The sequence below is a fragment of the Equus asinus genome, chromosome 1 (genome assembly GCF_041296235.1).
Source record: "Equus asinus isolate D_3611 breed Donkey chromosome 1, EquAss-T2T_v2, whole genome shotgun sequence".
Lineage (NCBI taxonomy): Eukaryota > Metazoa > Chordata > Mammalia > Perissodactyla > Equidae > Equus > Equus asinus.
In genome coordinates this window covers 195,994,666-196,015,843 of record NC_091790.1, presented here as the reverse complement: position 1 = coordinate 196,015,843, position 21,178 = coordinate 195,994,666, and the positions used below count along the sequence as shown (strand labels likewise).

Genomic DNA, 21,178 nt, shown 5'->3' with positions numbered 1-21,178 from the left:
GAAATAGTTTGGCAGAATATTTAAATTGGGGCTGTTTTCAGGATAGGTGAAAGCTGAGAAAGCATGATAATTCTGAGGACAAAGTAACTGGATGGTTTTTTAAATTTAAGATTATAGTTGGGGTAGGGATGTTTAATTCCAAAGGGAACATGGGACCTAATAGACTTTCTGAAATATTACACACACACACACACACACACACACACACACACACACACACACAGGCCAAGGCTGGATTACATCTCTCTCTCTCTTTTTTTTAGGAATATTAAGTTAACTAAGTTAACTACTGCCACTCCTCCTTTTTTTGCTGAGGAAGACAGGCCCTGAGCTAACATCCATGCCCATCTTCCTCTACTTTATATTTGGGGCGCCTACCACAGCATGACTTGCCAAGTGATGCCATGTCCGCACCTGGGATCTGAACTGGCAAACCCCAGGCCGCCAAAGCGGAACATGTGCCCTTAACCACTGCACCACTGGGACGGCCCCATATATCTCTTGATCAGAGAATTCTTCCTTCCTGCTGTTCCTTGAATGGAAAGCCCATCTAGTTCCTTTTATTGAAAGCGCACTTCTGGCTCCCAGGTTCTGGGCTACTTTCAGAGTTCTTGTAGCTGTCAGTGGGTATAGGAGCACTTCCATGGTGGCCTTTCAGAGCTTTGGGCCAGACAGGGTAGCACTGAGGACTTTGTGTGGTTATTCCTCAGAGGTAGAGAGGAAAAAAACCTAAGTAAACTCGACAGTGGTCATCTCACCCAGCCTGATACTCTACCTCCTCAAAGAACCACTTGACTGAGCCTGGTCAGGTCACTCAGGCTCATCATAGGGCCTTGTGGAGGCCTTTCAACCTCTGTATCTGCCCCCATATCACTGCCTTGACTGCATCATTGCGGAGAGTAAAGATAAGGGGACTGAGAACGGGGGTGAAGACTGATGTCACCAAGGCTACAGTCTTGTTGACTTCCACAGAGTGTGCTTTGCCAGGCCTGACATACAGGAAGATAGTGCTGCTGTAGCCAAGGAAGACCAGAGTGAGGTGAGACCCACACGTGGAGAAAGCCTTCTGGCGGCCTCTGGCAGAGGTGATCCGCAGCACAGAGGTCACGATGTAGCCATAGGAGATGAGGGTCACCAGGAAGGAGCTGAGGACAAAGGCTAAGGCCATCAGGAAGTCCCAGAATTCTAGCAGGCTGGTGTCTGAGCAGGACAGCTGCAGCAGAGGTGCATTGTCACAGAAGAAGTGATTAATGGTGTTGCCATGGCAATAATTGAGATGAGCCCGGGAGAGAACAGTGGGCACCATGGCTAGGAAAGGAGCTGCCCAGGCAGCCCCTGCCAGCCGGGCACACACAGCCCAGCTCATCAGAGTGCCATAGCGCAGAGGGTGGCAGATGGCCACAAAGCGGTCAAGGGCCATGTCGGACAGGATGAGGAAGGAGGTGGAACCCAGGGAAAAGTAGAAGTAGAACTGAACCATACAGCCAGTGAAGGAAATGACTTTGTGGGGGACCAGCAGGCCTGAGAGCATCCTGGGCACTGTAGTCACGGTCACCAAGATCTCCAACAGGGAAAAGTTGCCCAGGAAGAAGTACATGGGAGTATGTAGGTGGCTGTCGGCTATGATCATGACTATGATGACAGTGTTTCCCATGAAGGCGAGAAGATAAAGCAGGAGGAAGGGCCCATACAGCAGAACCTGCAGCTCACCGAAAGAGGAGAAGCCCAAGAGGACAAATTCAGAAGGGTGGCTCAGATTTGCCATGATCCAGGGGCTAGGTGTCTATACATGGAAAGGCAACAAGAGACAGAGTTGGAGAGGCAGAGATAGTGACACAGAGCTAGAGGGAGAGAGAGAACCAGTGGCCATGAAACCAAGATAGAGACAGAGAAAGAGAACAGGGAGAGAAAGACAAATAGGTGGTCAGTGATAAACAGAAGGACAGAGAGAGAGATACAGAGTGATAACAACATGGGGATATGAGAATCATAGAGAAACAGAGTTAGGGAGTCATAGAAGTAAAAGCATAGAAAGCCATTGATAAGGAGAGAGAAAAACAGAGAGGAGCAGATTAAGGGAGACAACACAGCCATAGACATTAATATTTAGGGAGAGGGCAAGAAACAAAAGAGAAATGGAGAGGCAAGAGAAGGAGACCAAATCTGTGAGAGGGAGAAACAGAGAAAGATAGGGAGGGGAGGGAACATGGAAAGAAAGGGTGAGAATTAGAGTAAGTCACCCAGAAGCCCTCGAGTGTTGGTGCTGGGGGGTCTATGTCGTGACCCAGAGGCTGTGCACCAAAATCCCTTTTAAAGGGTCTGTTCAGGTCTTTCTGGGCTGTCCCTCTGTTGAGAACCCTCCCTCTTTCACATTTCTCCAGTTCTGATCATAAAACTAACGGAAAGTCATAGCTTTGAGTCAATAAATGAGCTTCCTTTAGGGAGGCCCTCTGGTATGTGTTTGCAAAGACAGAGAGCAGAAAGGACACAGAAGGTCATGGAGATAAGCCTGAGAACCAGGTGGCTGCCCTGCCAGCTACTAGAGGGCACTAGTGGTCTACCTAATGGCCCTGCTCTGCCTCCACAGGCCTCCCCTGCACCTCCCCGACTCTCCTCGCTCGCACCGAAGCCTGGGCCTGAGCTATGGACCTAGGTTTGAATTCTGGTCTGACAATTGCTTATGGAACACACATGTACTCCTCCCTTAACTTAGCATTTCTGAACCTCAGTTTACTCAGCTCTAAAATGAAGATAACAAGAGAACCAGCTTCAAGGGCTGTTACAAAGATTAAAGAGTAAAAAATTTAGTATAGGGAGCAGCACAAAATCTTGTGCTCAACAAACAGCTGTGGTCATTGTCGTCACTGTTTTTATATGGCCACCACCGACCTCAAAGTTTTTTGGCCCATCACCTCTCCACCTTCTTTAGGGCCAACATGTTTGTGAAGGGTGTGTGTGTGTGTGTGTGTGTGTGTGTGAATCTTTCTACTCTTTATGCTTTTCCTTAGGATTTAAGGTCACTAAAAGGATACTTTAAAAAACTTCCCATTTTTGTTAAAAAAAATAAAAATTATAATACAAACTATCAGGAAAGAGCAAAGGTGCATATAGATATACTCTGCTCCTCTCTGGCCCTATAAAAGCTTCATCTGAAGCTGTGTTTTGGCCGTCAGCAAAGGCATTCCAATTGAAGGAAGAGGGTTTGTCCCTCCATCTACTTTGTACCCATCCTACTGAAAAACCTTAACAGTAGGGCTAAACCTACACCCAGTGCTGAGAAATTCAACCTCATTCCTTATGCCTGTGCTTCACAAAGGCCTGACCCATGTACAAACCTAAGCCACTCACCTTAGCCTCTTAGCACAGTGCCTTCTCGAGCTGTTCACATTAAGAAATTCATATCTAGAGATTCCTGCCTATTGGGTCCACTCTGTGACATGAATGAAAAGAGATAGGTGGTCCATTGCCCCTGGTTGTATGTTCCAGCAGTGGAGGACAGGGGCTTCGGCACAGCTAAAATAGGGTGGCACTGCTTAGTGGCTTCACAAACTACAACATCTCCAATCCTTATGCCAATTTCCTAATTAAAGGCTCACCTTGTGTCACCACAAAGCGTGGCAACATTGATGTGGGGCCGGAACACGGGAAAGAAGTCCTTCTGGAGACCAGAGGGGAAAGGTGCTGTTTGTGTCTCTTCTCTCCCAAAGATGAGCATTCGTGGTTCTCTCTATTCGCCCTGTCTCCAAGCCCTTGGTTTCTTGAAGTGGTTTAGAGCTGAGCTTCTACTGGATGGAAAACTTAACTCCTGCAGAGCGTTCTCTCTGGGAATAATGGGAAAGCAAGGAGCCTTCTGGGGATTATGAGGCACCGGCGTTACTCCCTAGAATAACATGTCTTATGGTCTGAGGAAGTAACATTTGAGAAAAAGATCTGAATGAAGAAAAAGGTAGAGACTAGATACACCTAAGCAGCTGATTATTTCCATGTCATTTCCTGCCTCCTGGCCCTTTCTTTCTTCCTACAATTGTTGAAGAAAAATGAGATAATTGAAAAAGCACAAAAGAACTTCTCAGCTGGACTAAGGTTGTGCCAGTATGGGTCCACTGCAGAAAACGGGGGATAGAAACAGTAAGCTTCAGAGGAGATATATTCCTCTCAGAGACAAAGCCCCTGAGAGATGCATCTTGGGAGCTGTCCAGACTGAAGGGCTTTTCTCTGACTCCCGTGAGAAGATACACACCTTGGGGATGAAGGTGAAGGCAATATAGCAGAAGATCCAGGTCCCCAGTAAATTCTGAGTCACAGTCCTTCATCTCAGAGTTCAGACTTTATGGATGCCACTCAATTAGCCCCACCCATAGATAGAAATAGTTACAAAAAAGCTTTCCAATGAGGATAGTGTAAATGGGTCCTAATTTTAAGAACCACAAGGGCTGGAAGGGGTTGGCCAAGCAATCTTTCCGTAGGACCTGAATCTGAAGCTTTTCTGTTTTCAAGACAGAACCATTGATAGTAAAGAAGATTTTAGGTCATTCTGGACAGAAATGGGGAATAATGGTAGAAAGGAGCATATTGCTACTAGGGACCGCAGGCAGGCAGACAGGATGGCTGATCAAAGCAGAGTTGGAGACAGAACATCTTGAGAATTGAGAGGCAACCTGTAGGCTGGGGTCATGTGGGCCTTCATGACTGGATTAGTTTTCTATCACTTTTGTAGCAAATTACCACAAATTTGGTGGCTTTAAGAATACAAATGTATCATCTTACAAACTCTGTAGGTCAGAAATATGACACAAGCCTAACTGGACTAAAATCAAGGTGTCATCAGGGCTGTGCTCCCTATGGAGGATCCCTGCTTTTTCTAGCTTCTGGAGGCTTCCTACATTCCTTGATTCACGGTTCCTTTCCTCCGTCTTCTCAGCCAGCAACACTGCATCTCTCTGACCATTCTTCCACACATCATATCTCCCTCTGACTCTGACCTCAGATGGGAAAGGTTTCCCCTTTTACAGGTCTTTAGGATTAGATTCAGCCACCTAGATCATCCAGGATGATCCACTGTTCAGTCATATCTAGAGATATGACTCCAACTGGGAGTGGCGTGAGAGTTAATGGTTGGGAGGGGCATGGAAGGAGAGAATGAAAATGTTTGGTGGTAGGGACAGAAGTACCTGTGGGCAAATTTTAGGGAATTGCTTAACTCACCTCCCATTTATGCTGTTGGTGATGGAAGGAGGCAAGGAAAGATTAAATGAGCAACTCTGGGTGCCAGATTATTTTTTTTTAAATACTGCAGGACTCCTCTGTTTTCATAATGCCTTCTGGCTCCCAAAGCTCCATATTATTCTCTGATCCCCTGTACCCTCTTGTTTCCCTGACCAATTCAATTGTCTCTTAATACAGCCCTATAGATTTTCAAAGCTATCAGAGGCTAAAGAATGGGACGTTACCTCCTCAACTCTGACTTACCAAGAAGTATGAGGACTGGCTGGCTGCCTGCTAATACTTAGGAATATGTAGCTGCTGGATTTCCAAATTGCAAGAAGACATTCTGTGACAACACCTGCAGGCTGTAGGATGGAAATGGGCAAGAAATGGTACTTTCCTGAGGGTTGATGTGGGTCACCTGGAGAACCAAAGAGTCTAACAAGAGGGGACTTGCCTGGTGATGGATCGGGGTGGGGCTTAGTACAGTTGTGTGGTTTGTTGATTGTAAAAAGATGCTGACTGAGGGAATGCATGGGGGCTGAAAGCCTGCTGTGACTCCCTAGCCCAACTGTGGGCTCTAATTAGGAGCTGCATCCACTTAATGGAAGGGCAAATATTTTATGCAGAAGTATATACTTTATTTGTCAAGCCTTACTCTTCCCAACTACATCAGCTCAGAGGGGAGCATTTTCCTAATTCACCAAAGGCCTCTTGCTGCAGGAGATCATAGCAGCATTCTTGCTAGGCTTTGAGCCTAGGAAAAATAAATCCCAAATGGGTGACTGGGAGATATGTGATCTGCTGACTCTCATAATTATTATACCAGATTGCTTGTGCTTTGGAATCTCAGGCCAGAGGGGAATATGTTATGGGGCATGAAGGCAAGGGGCTTAGGAACGCTGGGCCCTTGCAGGAACGGACTGCTGCCTGCATACCTTGCTGATTGTTCTTAAGATACTCCCAAGGGAATGACCTGGGATAGGGCTGGTGTGCTTCGGGGGGATGAAGACTAGAACCTTTGGACTTTGGCTTGCGTGTCCCTGTAGGCATGAGTTCCTGCTATTGTGCATACTTGTGATTCCTTACCCGCAAATAAATATGTGGTGATCCGAGGGACCTCACCTCAGTCCTTGAGGCTGATGGTCCCCTGTCCCATTGAATAATATAGATTGTGTCCTGTCTCATAATTCCGTCCACCCCTTCGGTTGGCTGCCTACCTGGTCTTGGCAGCAGCCTCTGATGTGGAAGGTGCTGCCCTAGGCTGGTGAGGGAGAGCTGAGAGATCAGAGGAAGAGGCTGAGTGGAATCTTGGCCTGGGTTCCTTCTATGCACTTTCTTCACATTCCCTATCCAGTCCTCCACGTCTCCTGCACATTCTCCGTTCCACTTTGGCTCTGTTTTATCTTCTTGCTGATCACTTCCTTTTATGTTTCTACATTATAACTCCTCCTCCCCCAATTATTGTGGGGGCATTATTATGCTCATTTTTAAGATAAGAATATAGAATCCCGCAGAGCTTAAGGAACTTCCACATGTCTCTAGGTCATCACATGTTGAGGACCAAGAATAAAATTTGACACAGGCCTAGATGGTTTCTGATTTCATGGACTTCACAGACTAGGATTTTCCTCTATATCACACCAAGAATAGTAATGAAATGACTGTTTTCAAATATCTTATTCTGTAGCTTGGCAATGATAGAAACTACCTAAGTAAAATCAAATGATTTGACAAGCTAAACCTAAAATTCATGAAAGAGAAAAAGTCCAAATTAAAAAAAAAAACACCTATAATGTACAATTTTTATTTACTCTTATTAGCTGTCCTTCCTGGAGCTGGCTCTCTCAGTGGGAATACTATATAATTTTGCTTAATTGAACTCAGGAGTGGCCAGGTGGCTTACTTGGGCAGTGAGAGGTGGGTGCAGGAAACATGAATCACTTCTTAGCAGAAGCCTTAAGAGCCAGCATTTGATTCACCAAACTCTCTTTGCCTCTTACATGATCATAAAAGAATATATTAAAATGGAGCTTCTATTGGTCAGGGCACCTGAGGGAAAATAATGAGCAAGGTCTACTTCCTGGCCAAGGATGGGCTGGTAGCATGAGTGAGAAATAAACCCAGCTGTTATAAGTGATTGAAATATATAGCTGTGAGGAAGTTGCAAGAGAGGCTTCAATCCCACAGGGAACCGATCCCAAAGGGAGCTCTGGAGCTAGGATGGCTCTTGAGAGGTGTCCTGAATTGTGCCCCTAAGTAAAACACAGGGGCTGGGCATTTGCACTTCTGCATCACAGGCTATTGGGTACAGGCTGCCTTAGGGGGAGGACTTTAATCTTGGAGAGTCATTTCTCTTTGACTGAGAGCGGTTTCTGGGGATAGCCTCAGCTGTGGGCTGGGGATTGCATACCTGGGTCCTGAAGGGAGGGTCTGGGCAAGGCACACAGCTTCTATTACAAGGGTGTTTGCAGTACACCTGGCAGGGAACCTGAACAGGTCTAAAGAGGTTGGGGAAAGCCTCTACAAGACAGTGGTCATCAACTGATATCTGGCATTAACTAGGTGAAGCTGGGTGAGAAATGGAAGGAGCACTCTAAGAGATGGAGCAGCATGTGCTAAAGCCTCTGAAAGAACTTGAAGAATGTCAGCATTTCTGGACAGCATGGGGTGAAGGATGAGTAACACAAGATGACATTAGAGAAGAGCATTTGTAGAAATCATGAAGGGCCTTACAGGACTTGGGGCTTTGACCAAAGGGCAGTGAGAAGGTTTTACTCAGGCAGAAAGAAGAAGGTAGAAAGAGGGAAGTAAGGGCAGACATGAAGGTGTTAGGAGGCTTTGGTGCAAACAGGTAAGGATTATCCCTTCTCGTTCCCTCTTGTGTGGATAGGGCCTCAACCCTTGGGGCAATAACCGTGTCTATTCGACTAGGTCATCAAAATGACTTTTTCTTTCTCTGGGCCTTCGTGACTTCTCTTCTTGCTTGTGTCTCCATGTGCTTATGGGGGAAAGTCAGATATAGGCATGAAATGGCCTTCAGCTTTGGCCAAGTTGGAGTTTGGACATTCACTGGTTTTACCCACCTGTAAAATTCAGTAGTCTAGGCTAAGTTTAGCTCCTGGGTCCGATGTGGCCTATAACTGCATCTGATGTTACTTGGAAAAGGTGAGTGTGACAAAAGGTTAGCTTTGCAGGTTTCCATGACAAAAACTCTTGAGAGGAGAGCCTCAATGGGAGGCTGAGAGGCTCAGTGCACCTTTAACAAAGTTCTAAGACCAGCTCCATTTCTGCTCCTTGCTCCTTCACTTTGGGCCAAATAGAGATAAGAGAAAAAATTAGACATCATGTACATCATTTCAGATATTTCAGATGAGAAAACCAAAGCCTGAGAGATGAATGATCACACTGATTACAACACAGCTAGTAGGTATGAAAAGGACTTAGCATTCAAGTTTCTGCTTCCAATTTCAATGGTTTATTCATGATCTTAAACTATCTTGAGCTCCTTTCACTTTCACCAAAGATGTATGCTTTAATATTGTGTTCTCAATGTTTTAAGATCCACTTGTAGTAGACATCTGTGTTCCTTTTTACAGAGAAAAGTTTCTATTCCCTTAAGAGGTGTTTGCAGAATGTTGCTCAAGAGCCTTTTGATAGTACTTGGCCAAAGAGAAATCTGTTTGTGAAAGGCCTTGGAGTCACTTGTCACACTGTGACATCCATAGGGTTACTTAAACCCTCTCCTTCTCGTATGTTGTTTTTAGCTCCCCCAACCCAACAGCCACATCATACTTACCTACTTATTCTAATAGCCGTCTGATTTACCCCAGTGTCATCTTTAGCCTTCACTTGACCTTGTCTCATTCCTCTCCCCATCAAGTCACCAATGGTCAGCTATATCCTTGTTATATATTTTGAATTTATCTTTAAAAATATTTTCAACTTTATTAAAATTAGTTTTTATAAAATAAATGCATCATTTTAAGTATAAGTTTCAATGAGTTTTAGCAAATTGAAACACTCATCTAATCACCACCACAACCAAATCATAAAACATGTTCATCACCCAAGCGGTTTCTTTGTACCCCTTTCAAGTCAACGTCCACCCCAACCCCAGCCTCAGGCTGCTTTCCATTACTATAGAATAGATTTATCATTTCTTTTCTTTTTTTTTTTTTTTTTTTTTTTATTTTTTCCTTTTTCTCCCCAAAGCCCCCCAGTACATAGTTGTATATTCTTCGTTGTGGGTCCTTCCAGTTGTGGCATGTGGGACGCCGCCTCAGCGTGGTCTGATGAGCAGTGCCATGTCCGCGCCCAGGATTCGAACCAACGAAACACTGGGCCGCCTGCAGCGGAGCGCGCGAACTTAACCACTCGGCCACAGGGCCAGCCCCATTTCTTTTCTTTTTTTAAAGATTTTATTTTTTTCCTTTTTATCCCCAAAGCCCCCCAGTACATAGTTGTATACTCTTCATTGTGGGTCCTTCTAGTTGTGGCATGTGGGATGCTGCCTCAGCGTGGTTTGATGAGCAGTGCCATGTCCGCGCCCAGGATTCGAACCAACGAAACACTGGGCCACTTGCAGAGGAGCATGTGAACTTAACCACTCAGCCACCGGGCCAGCCCCTAGATTTATCGTTTCTTGAGTTTCTAATATAATAATAAAGTATTGACTTTCTTTCTGGATTCTTTTGCATAACATAACGTTGTAGAGACTTATCCATGATGATGCATCTATCAACAGTTCATTTCTTTTTATTGCTGAGTAACATTTTGCTGTATGGATGTACCACTACTTATTTATCCATTCACTTATTAATTGTCATTTAGGTCGTTTGTCATTTAGTATGAATAAAACTGTTATCAACATTCAAACAATTCTGGTGAATATATGCTTTCATTTACCTTGAGAAAATATCTAAGGTGGAATTGCAGGTCTGTAGGGTAAGTGTATACTTAACTGTTGTTGTTTATGCCATTGTTCATTCCCACCAGCAATGTATGTGAATTCCAGATGCTCCACTTCTTCACTGGCACTTTGTGTGGTTAAAATCAATCAAAGATATTTGTGTCTGTGTCTGAATTCTCTATTCTATTTTATTGGTCTAGTGTCCATGGATCTACATGACAGTATGTCAATAACACACTGTCTTGATTCCCATAGCTTTGTAGCAAGTCTTTAAATAAGGTATTGTAGGCACCCCAGCTTTATTGTTTTCAAAATTATTTTAATTATTCTTGGTCCTTCACATTTGCATATAAATCTTAAAATCAGCTTTTCAATGTTAAAAAAATGCCTCCTGAGATTTTGATTGAAATTGTATTGAATCTATAGACTAATTTGGAGAGAACTGGCATTTAACAAAATTGAGTGTTCTGATTCCTGAAAATAGAATAGTTCTTCATCTATTTAGATATTCTTTAATTTGTCTCATCAATGTTTTGTAGTTTTACGTGTATAGGTCTCGCACATGGTTTGTTCAATATATCTCTTTTTTGTCATGTTTTGAGACCTTATTGTAAATTACATTTTTATTTCGATTTCCAATGTTCATTGCTAGTGTGTAGCAATACAATAGATTTTTGTATATTGATCTTTTCCTGTGACCTTGATAATCATTCATTAGTTCTAGTAGCTTTTTTCTGGACTTCTTATGGTTTCCTACATATAAGATTATGTCATCTATGAATAAATCATTTTATTTCTTTATTTTATAATAATATACATTTAATTTCATTTTCTTGGTTTATTGCACTGGCTGGACTTTCAGTACAATGTTGAATAGAATGACAAGAACAGATATCCTTGCCTTGTTCCCTATCTTAGAGTGAAATATTTGCATCTCTCATCATTAAGTTTCATGTTAGCACTAAATTTTTTATTAGATGCTATTTATCAGTTTGAGGCAGAGCCTTTTCATTTCTAGTTTGCTCAGTTTTTAAACACTGAATGTTGATTTTTGCCAATGTCTTTTCTGCTCCTATTAAAATGATCATGTGGTTTTTCTCTTTAATTCTGTTAACATGGTGAATTATATTAACTAATCTCCTAATGTTCACCTAAACTTGTATTTCTGAAACAAAATCACCACTTTGTTACAGTGTGTTTTTCTCTTTAGATATTGCTGGATTTGATTTTTCTAATATTTTGCTAGGGATTTTTGCATCACTATCCATGAGTGATATTGGTTTCTAGATATGTTTTCTTGTGATGTCTTGGTATCAAGATAATTCTGGCCTTGTAAGATGAATCAGGCTCTGTTCTCTTCTCCTCAATTTTCCAGAAGATTTTGCATAGATTTAGTAATATTTCTTCCTTAAATATTTGATAAACTATAATGGTAAAGTTAACTGGACCTATAGTTTTCTGTGTGGAAAGAATTTTAATTATGAACTCAATTTATTTAACATACTTAGAAATATTCATTTGTTCAATTTCTTTTTCAGTCAGTTTTGGGGATTTTTATCTTTCAAAAGATTTTCCATTTCATCAGGTTTTTCAATTGATTTCTCTTTTAAGATATCTTATTTTTGGTCTCTTCTAATTTAAAATCAAAATAAAATTTTGGTTACACTGTTGGCTGGCAGTGGATCAGGAAGTCAACTCTCATTTCATACACCCAGGGGCTGCGTAATTATTTTTCAGTCAATGACAGACCACATATAGGATGATGATCCCATAATATTATAATGGAGTTGAAAAGTCCCTATCATCTAGTGAAGTCATCACCGTCATAGCACAAAGAATTGCTCAAGTGTTTGTGGCGATGCTGGTATAAACAAACTTCCCGTGCTGCCAGCTGTGTAAAAGTATAGCACATACAATATGTACAGTACGTAATTGTGATAATGATAAGAAATGACTGCAGATTGTTAGATATGTAAGTCATTATATATGAACTTTATGGTAATCACAAACCGGAAACCCGTAGTAAATATGCTAAAAAATTAAGAGAAAGAAACACAAACATAATACTAAAGAAAACCACAGGGGAAGAGAGCAAGAGAAGAAGAAAGGAACAGAGAAGAACTACTAAAACACCCAGAAAAAAAGTACCAAAATGGCAATAAATATCATCTTATCAATAGCTACTTTGAATGTTAATGGACTAAATGTTCCAATCAAAAGGCATAGGTGGCTAATTGAATCAAAAAATATGACCCATATATATGCTGCATACAAGAGACAACATTTCAAACCTAAAGACACTTACAAACTGAAAGTGAAGGGGTGGAAAAAGATACTCCATGAAAATGACAATGAAAAGAAAGCTGAAGTAGCAATGCTTATATCAGACAAAATAGACTTTAAAACAACAACTGTAACAAACAAAGAAGGACAATTCATAATGATAAAGGGAACAATCCAACAAGTAAATATCTATGCACCCAACATAGGCGCACCTAAATATATAAATCACTTATTAACAAACACAAAAGGAGAAATAGACAGCAACACAATAATAGTAGAGGACATTAAAACTCCACTTAGACTAATGGATAGACCAACCAAACGGAAGATCAATAACAAAATATTGGCATTAAATGACACATTAAAGCAGATGGACTTATTAGATATACACAGAACATTCTATCCAAAACCCATAGAACACACATTCTTTTCAAATGCACATGGAACATTCTCCACGATAGATCCCATATTAGGCCACAAAACAAGTTTCAATAAATTTAAGGAGATTGAAATAATACGAAGCATCTTTTCTGACCACAACAGTGTGAAACTGGAAATCAACTATAGGAAGAAAATCAGAAAAGGCACAAATATGTGGAGATTAAACAAAATGCTGCTGAATGATGGGGTCAATGAAGAAATCAAAAAATACCTAGATGAATGAAAATGAAAATATGACAGGCCAAAATTTATGTGCTACAGCAAATATGGTTCTAAGAGGGAAGTTTATAGCAATACAGGCCTACCTCAACAAACAAGAAAAATCACAAATAAACAACACAACAGTGCACCTAAAGGAACTGGAGAAAGAACAAACAAAGCCCAATATCAGTAAAGATGAAGAAATAATAAAAATTAGAGCAGAAATAAATGAAACAGAGACTAAAAAACAGCAGAAAAAAATCAATGAAACCGAGCGCTGGTTCTTTGAAAAGATAAACAAAATTGGTAAACCTTTAGCTAGATTTACTAAGAAAAAAATTGAGAGGGTTCAAATAAATAAAATCAGAAATGAAAAAGGAGAAATTACATTGGACACCTCAATAATACAAGAGATTCTAAGAGAATACTATGAAAAGTTATATGCCAACAAATTGGATAATCTAGAAGAAATGAATAAATTCTCACAATCATACATCTTTCCAAAACTGAATCAATAAGAAATAGAGAATTTGAATAGACCAATCACCAGTAAGGGGATCAAAACAGTAATCAAAAACTTCCCCCAAAATAAAAGTCCAGGACCAGACAGCTTCCCAGGTGAATTCTACCGAACAATCAAAGAAGACTTCATATCTATCCTTCTCAAAGTCATCCAAAAAATTGAAGAGCAGGGACAGCTTCCTAACTCATTCTACAAAGCCAACATTTCTCTGATACTGAAACCAAATAAGGACAATGCAAAAAAGGAAAATTACAGGCCAATATTATTGATAAACATCAACACAAAAATCCTCAACAAAATACCAGCAAATTGAATACAACAGTACATTAAAAAGATCATACACCATGATCGAGGGGAATTCATTCCAGGGATGCAAGGATGGTTCAATATCTGCAAATCAATCAATGTGACTCACCACATTAACAAAGTGAAGAATAAAAATCACATGATCATCTCAATAGAGGCGAAGAAAGCATTTGACAAGATACAGCATCCATTTATGATAAAAACTCTGAATAAAATGGGCATAGAAAAAAGTACCTCTACATAATAAAGGCCATATATGATAAACCCAAAGCCAATATTATGCTCAGTGGAGGAAAACTGAAAGCTATTCGTCTAAGAAGAGGAATCAGACAAGGATGCCTACGTTTGACACTCTTGTTCAAGATAGTATTGGAAGTCCTAGATAGAGCAATAAGGCTAGAAAAATAAATAAAAGTGATCCAAATTGGAAAGGAGGAAGTGAAAGAAGTGAACTGTCACTATTTGTATATAAAAAACCCTAAAGAATCCACCAAAAACTTTTAAAAATAACGAATACGGTAAAGTTGCAGGGCACAAAATCAACATTCAAAAATCAGCTGCATTTCTATACACTAACAACAAAGTAGCAGAAAGAGAAATTAAGAATAGAACCCCATTTGCAATTGCAACAAAAAGGATAAAATACCTGAGTAAATTTAAGCAAAGAAGTGAAAGAACTTTACACTGCAAACTATAAAACATTGTTGAAAAAAATTGAAGAAGACACAAAAAAATGGAAAGGTATTCCGTGCTCTTGGACTGGAAGAATAAACATGATTAAAACATCCATACTTCTTCAAGTAACCTATAGATTCATTGCAATCCCTATCAAAGTCCCAATGATATTTTTCATAGAAATAGCACAAAGAATCCTAAAATTTATATGGAACAACAAAAGACCCAAATAGCCAAAGCTTTGAGGAGAAAAAAAGAACAAAGATGGAGGTATCACACTCCTTGAATTCAAAATATACTACAAAGCTATAGTAATCAAAACAGCATGGTACTGGCACAAAAAGAGACACACAGATCAATGGGACAGATTCAAGAGCCCAGAAATAAACCCACACATCTATGGACAGTTAATTTCCAACAAGGGAGCCAAGAACATGCAATGGAGAAACTAAAGTCTCTTCAATAAGGGATGTTGGGAAAACTGGACAGCCACATGCAAAAGAATGAAAATAGACCATTTTCTTACACTATGCACAAAAGTTCACTCAAAATGGATTAAAGACTTGAATGCAAGACCTGAAATCATAAAACTTGTAGAAGAAAACATAAGCAGTATTCTCTTCAACATCGGTCTTAGCAGCATATTTTCAAGTACCGTGTCTGACCAGGCAAGGGAAACAATAGAAAAAATAAACAAATGGGACTACAACAAACTAAAAACCTTCTGCACAGCCAGGAATCCATCAACAAAATGAAAAGACAGCCTAAAAATAGGCAGAAGATATTTGCAAACCATACGTCTGATAATCAATTCATATCCAAAATATATAAAGAACCCATACAACTCAACGACAAAAAAAACTAACAACCCAGTTAACAAATGGGCAAAGGATCTGAACAGACATTTTTCTAAATAAGATATACAGATGGCCAACAGGCACATGAAAAGATCACTAATCTGTTTGGGAAATGCAAATCAAAAGTACAATGAGATATCACCTCATGCCCCGTCAGAATGATTATAATTAACAAGACAAGAAATAACAAGTGTTGGAGAGGATGTGGAGAAAAGGGAACTCTCATACACTGCTGGTGAGAGTGCAAACTGGTGCAGCCACTATGGAAAGCAGCACAGAGATTCCTCAAAAAATTAAGAATAGATCTACCATATGATCCAGCTATTCCACTGCTAGGTATTTATCCAAGAACATGAAAACATGAATGCATAAAGATACATGCACCCCTATGTTCATTGCAGCATTATTCACAATAGCCAAGACTTGGAAGCAACCTAGGTGCCCAGCAAGGGACGAATAAAGAAGATGTGGTATATATACATAATGGATCACTACTCAGCCATAAAAAATGATGAAATCTTGCCATTTGTGACAAAATGGGTGGACCTTGAGGGTATTCTGCTAAGTGAATTAAGTCAGAGGGACAAAGTCAAATATCACAGGATCTCACTCATAAATAGAAGATAAAAACAATGACAAACTTATAGAGACAGACGCTGGATTGGTGGTTATCAGAGGGACAGGAGGGAGGGAGGAGGGTGCAGGGTGATTAGGCACAGGTGTGCGGTCACGGATGCATGGTCGGTCTCTGGGTGCTGAACATGATGTGCTCTACACAGAAATCGAAATATGATCATGTCCACCTGAAATTTGTTAATGTTACAAGCCAATGTTACCTCAATAAAAATATAAATAAAAACAAAATAAAATTAAAAAATTAGAAGCTATAAATTTGAATGTGCTCATCCGCAGTAAAAGAAATTTTTAGTCCTTTAAGAGATAATTAACTCTAGCCTTATTTTTATTATCAGTAACCGTTTTGAGTTATAAAGGTAATAAAGTTTCATTATAGGTAATTTAAAATATATGGAAATTTGAAAGGAGCAAAGTAAAGGCACCAATAATGCCAACACCAAGAGTAAATCACTGTCAATGTTTTCTTAGTTTCCCCTGATTATTTTTACAACAGTAATAATTCATTGTCTCATTTAATTCTCACAATAACTTTATAGTCAGGTACTATAGCTATTATGTCAATTTTACAGAAGACAAACAGAAGCTTAGGTAATTAAGTAGTTTGTAGAATCTCATGTCAATATAACCAATAGCTAAATGGTGTAGCCAATATTCAAACCTAGTCCATTTGACTCAGACTCTGTACTCTCAGACGCTAATTAGTTTCCATGTTTTACAAAATTGGAACAATGATAGTATACTATTTTATATTATGCTTTTTAAAAGCATTAATATCTTATGATGAAGTTTTTGTGTAAATAAATCATTCAAAACATGATTTTTACAAGATCTATAATATTCTATCATGACGTATTTAATCATTTCCTTTGATTTCAACTTTTTATTATTGTAAGTAAATCTTTGCATATGATTTTTTGAGCAGAAAAAAAGAAAATTAGCGATGGTTATTGCTTGCCAGCCAGGCATGTCCCATTCTATAATCTTGAAAAACCAGAATGAAGTAGTGAAAGTTGTTAAAGGATCTGCCTCATTGAAGGCAATGAGACAAAAATTTGAAAAGGGCCCATATCAAACATGGAGAAACTTCTAATGACCTGGATTGAAGCCCAGGCATGGAAGTGTATCCCTCTCAACAACGTGGTGATCACAGACAAAGCAAAAACTTTGTTTGTGATGGTGAAAGACAATACTGGACCCGACTGTGATGCTGAATTTACTGCTAGCTCTGGGTGGTTTAAACAATTCAAGAATCGTTATTCATTACATAATGTGAAAGGGAGCGGTGGGTCAGTGAGTGTTGATGCAAAGGCAGCTGAAGAATTTTTGAAAACTCTAGATTAGCTGAATGTGGAGGAAAATTACCTGCCAGGGTAAATATTCAATATTGATAAAACCTCTCTATTCAGGAAAAGGATACCAGGGATAAAGCGGAAAAGGAATAATCTGCTTAGAATTTGAGACGTCTTCTGGAAAGCTAGACTTGGAGCCTGTGGAGAAGGCAGCCTTGGGATTGAAAAGCTACTGATTTGTGAGATTTCAGGTTTTTCAAATTAAACAAAAACTTTAAAAAGTTTTGAAAGTTAATTGACCCAAAAAAGAGTAACTAAAAGTTTGTTCTCGTCTCCCCAGGCTGATTGCTTAGGGAAACTCTGAACCTGGGCTAATTAAGAACAGGTACCTCAGTGATTGAGTCCCCTTGGGAAAAAGGGAAGCAGGATGGAAGGAGAGAGAGAGAGAGAGACCCTTAGTACCCACAACACTGTTATTTCTACACTGTTTCCTAAGCATCCCCCTGAGAACAGTTTCCTTCTTCACCGTGAGTGGAGACAGGTGCAAGTAGCTCTGGCCGGTGTACAGATAGGAGTTATCCTTGGCTGAGCCCTGGAGAGCATTAGAAGTGGCAGCGAAGCCTCTCCATAAGGTGAGTGTCTTCTCAGCATTCTCTTCTACAAAGGACAGAGTAGGAGAGGATCAGGATGGGAAGGTTTGGGCTTCGTGCCTTCTAGAACAAGGACCCTTAGAGCCTGAAGAGTGTGCTATGGGAGCAGCAGAGCAGATGGGCTCAGCTCCAAATGCCACACACACAGCAGAGAGCAAATAGAGTTCTTCTCTGACCCAATGCTAGGGATAGACCCAGCTCCCTGGCATCGGTCAAGAGCCTCTCTCTCATTTTCTTCATCTATTGCTGTTTATGCAGAATTTGTGGAAAGTAGGCCACTGAACTCTCCCAACACTTCTGTCCTTGCAGCCTGTTTGCCCATCGGGAAAAGAGCCATGGAGATTGAGAAGTTTGCACCAGAAAGAAAAAGGAGGAAGGGAAAATGGTACCATGAAGCAGAAAGGGAAACCAAGAAGAGTAAGATTGAGGGCAATATGGCCTAACTAGCCTGGCTAGGACCAAGTACTATGTTATCACATAGCATGCATCCACACATCTATCATTTAACAAAAATTTCCAGCTCTAATTTTTGGGCTCAAGAATATTATAGATCTGGGTATATATACACACACACACACGCAAACACACACACACACACACATACACAGAAAAAATATATGTACAATCCATATCTTTGCCCTCATGAATTTTCTGTTTTAATGACATAGATGAACAATGAATAAACAGAACTAAATTTCCTTTCCCTCTTCCTTGCTTTCTTTTTCCTATCTCATAATTAGTGAACTCACATACTATATATTTTACTTATTAGTCTTCTGTACTGTTCATGGGGATGTTTGTTTCATGTTAAGTGAAGGAGTGAAATAAACAATCATCTATCAGGCAATATAATAGTATCAGGCAATATAAGTTTTGGGAAGAAAACTAAAGTCCAAGAATGATCATGTCTTTCTTGTTTTGGGTTGGGTGATTGGAAAGAGTCCTCTGAGGAGATGAAATTTGAGTAACAGGATAGAGGAAGTGACGGGAAGAGACCCAGGCATTTAATGTAGCTGACAGCCTTGGACCCGACCTTGTCAGTTCCAGGTGCCATCTTTCCTTCCTCCCAAGACTTTGACAGAAAATGGAGTCAGAGAAGAATGAATCTGCTCTGGGAAATTGTCTCAAGCTCCAGGGTTCCCCATTGGATATCTTGCTGCTTTAAATATGGAGGTTTTAAAACCTGCATAAAACAGGGATTTTGGTGTTGACTCCCTGACTAATTTCTGCTGGTGCCATTGTGGGACTATATAGTCCCAGTATGAGTGAGGGCTGGGGTTCAAAGTTCCATGCTTTGAACATCATCTGGAATATCATGATGTCATCTGGTACAGTGAACCTAAGAATAAGTGGGACAATGCTAGGACTGGAGAGGCTGATGGACCCAGCTTCAAAACTGGCCATTTCAAGAGATCTTAGCCTCTGTCCCCTGTGAGAAGTCACATCCAGTGGGGAACAAAAGACAAGGAAGCTTTTCTTCACACTGATAGATAAGAAGGTGTTATCACTCATCCCCAGCAGCTAGCCTTGAGCTATATTTCAGCTGAGAACATTTATGTGTGACTTTGTGCATAGCACGTACTAGGGGCATCTCACTAGATCATCAGGTTGAAAATATTTCCTCATCCTAATCTGTCTTCCTTCTCTCTTGAGAGCAGGACCATGCAGAGAAGTCTTACCTCTCTTTTCATCTCTAGGTTTCACAAGGAGCAGAAAGAAGCACTAAATGATGGGCAATCGCTCTAGTGCCACTGAATTCTGCCTCCTAGGCTTCCCTGGGTCCCAAGAGCTACATCACCTCCTTTTTGCTATATTCTTTTTCTTCTACTCAGTGACATTAATGGGAAACACCATCATCATCGTTATTGTCTGTGTTGATAAACGTCTGAAGTCCCCCATGTATTTCTTCCTTGGTCACCTCTCTGCCTTGGAGATCCTGGTGACATCCATTATCGTCCCCGTGATGCTTTGGGGGTTGCTGCTCCCTGGGATGCAGACACTATCTCTGACTGAATGTGTTGCCCAGCTCTTCCTGTACCTTGCTGTGGGGACCACAGAGTTTGCACTACTGGGAGCGATGGCTGTGGACCGTTATGTGGCAGTCTGCAACCCTCTGAGGTACAACATCATTATGAACAGCCGCACCTGCATCTGGGTGGTAATTGTGTCATGGGTGTTTGGGTTTCTTTCTGAAATTTGGCCAGTCTATGCCACATTCCAGTTTACCTTCTGTAAATCAAATCTGTTAGACCATTATTACTGTGACCGAGGACAACTTCTCAAACTGTCCTGTGATGACAGTCTTTTCACAGAGTTTGTTCTGTGTTGAATGGCTGTGGTCATTATCATTGGTTCTCTGGCCCCGACGGTTGTCTCCTACACCTACGTCATCTCCTTCATCCTCAAGATCCCCTCAGCCTCTGGCCGGAGGAAAGCCTTCTCTACATGTGCCTCCCACTGCACCTTTGTCGTGATCGGCTACGGCAGCTGCCTGTTCCTCTATGTGAAACCCAAGCAAACGCAGGCAGCTGAGTATAACAAGATAGCTTCCCTGCTGATTTCTGTGTTGACCCCTTTCCTGAACCCTTTTATCTTCACTCTCCGGAATGACAAAGTCAAAGAGGCCCTTCGGGATAGTATGAAACGTTGCTGTCAACTACTCAAGGAATAACTCTTCTCACAGTCAGTTTTAGGTCGTATGTACCTCATTGTTGGTCATTCAGCAACCTAGAAAACCCTAACTCCTCTCTTACTATGATCATCAATTGTGTGTCCCGCTTCTGACCAGGCCATGGAAGTAGACAAGGCAGGTAAAAAGTGAAACCCATTCTCTGCCCTCTAGAACTTCATAGCCTCAGTTTCTGCTTGCTCCTACTGTTGAAATCAAAGAAGCATATCCTTGTGATGCCAGAGAAACTAGAAGAACCAAATACATTTTTGTAAAACCTCTCTTAGCTCAATTTGCTTGTAATCCATTTCTGAAAATGCATTCTGTGGAGGAGGAAGGAAGTAAGGAGGGTGGTGAGGTGAGATAGATGGCATAATCAGAGTACAAAGGAGAGATGCTCAGTTTGTGTCTTCATCAACTGTTGCTAGATCTTTTCCTATATTTTTGTGCAATTTCTTCACAAGATGGACATATGCATTTTAAATATCTTATGGTTCTCTTTTTCTCTAATTGCCTATCATGTCATCCTGGC

General features: G+C 40.8%; 2 protein-coding genes across 2 annotated transcripts; one reads left to right on the top strand and one right to left on the bottom strand.

Moving 5' to 3' along the window:
* Window positions 1-823: 823 nt before the first annotated feature.
* On the bottom strand, window positions 824-1,765 carry LOC106833893 (olfactory receptor 6V1-like). Its single transcript, XM_014845244.3, has one exon. It carries the CDS (start codon window positions 1,763-1,765, stop codon window positions 824-826), a length of 942 nt encoding a protein of 313 aa, XP_014700730.3.
* Window positions 1,766-19,704: 17,939 nt separating this feature from the next.
* Window positions 19,705-20,649, top strand: LOC106833904 (olfactory receptor 9A4-like). The gene is given in 1 exon segment (XM_070507097.1): window positions 19,705-20,649. A coding segment is annotated over 1 exon segment (945 nt).
* The last annotated feature ends 529 nt before the right edge of the window (window positions 20,650-21,178 follow it).

What these genes read in the sequence shown, in the direction of transcription:
- LOC106833893 (XM_014845244.3), bottom strand. Translation starts at nt 1,765, where the DNA reads ATGGCAAATCTGAGCCACCCTTCTGAATTTGTCCTCTTGGGCTTCTCC.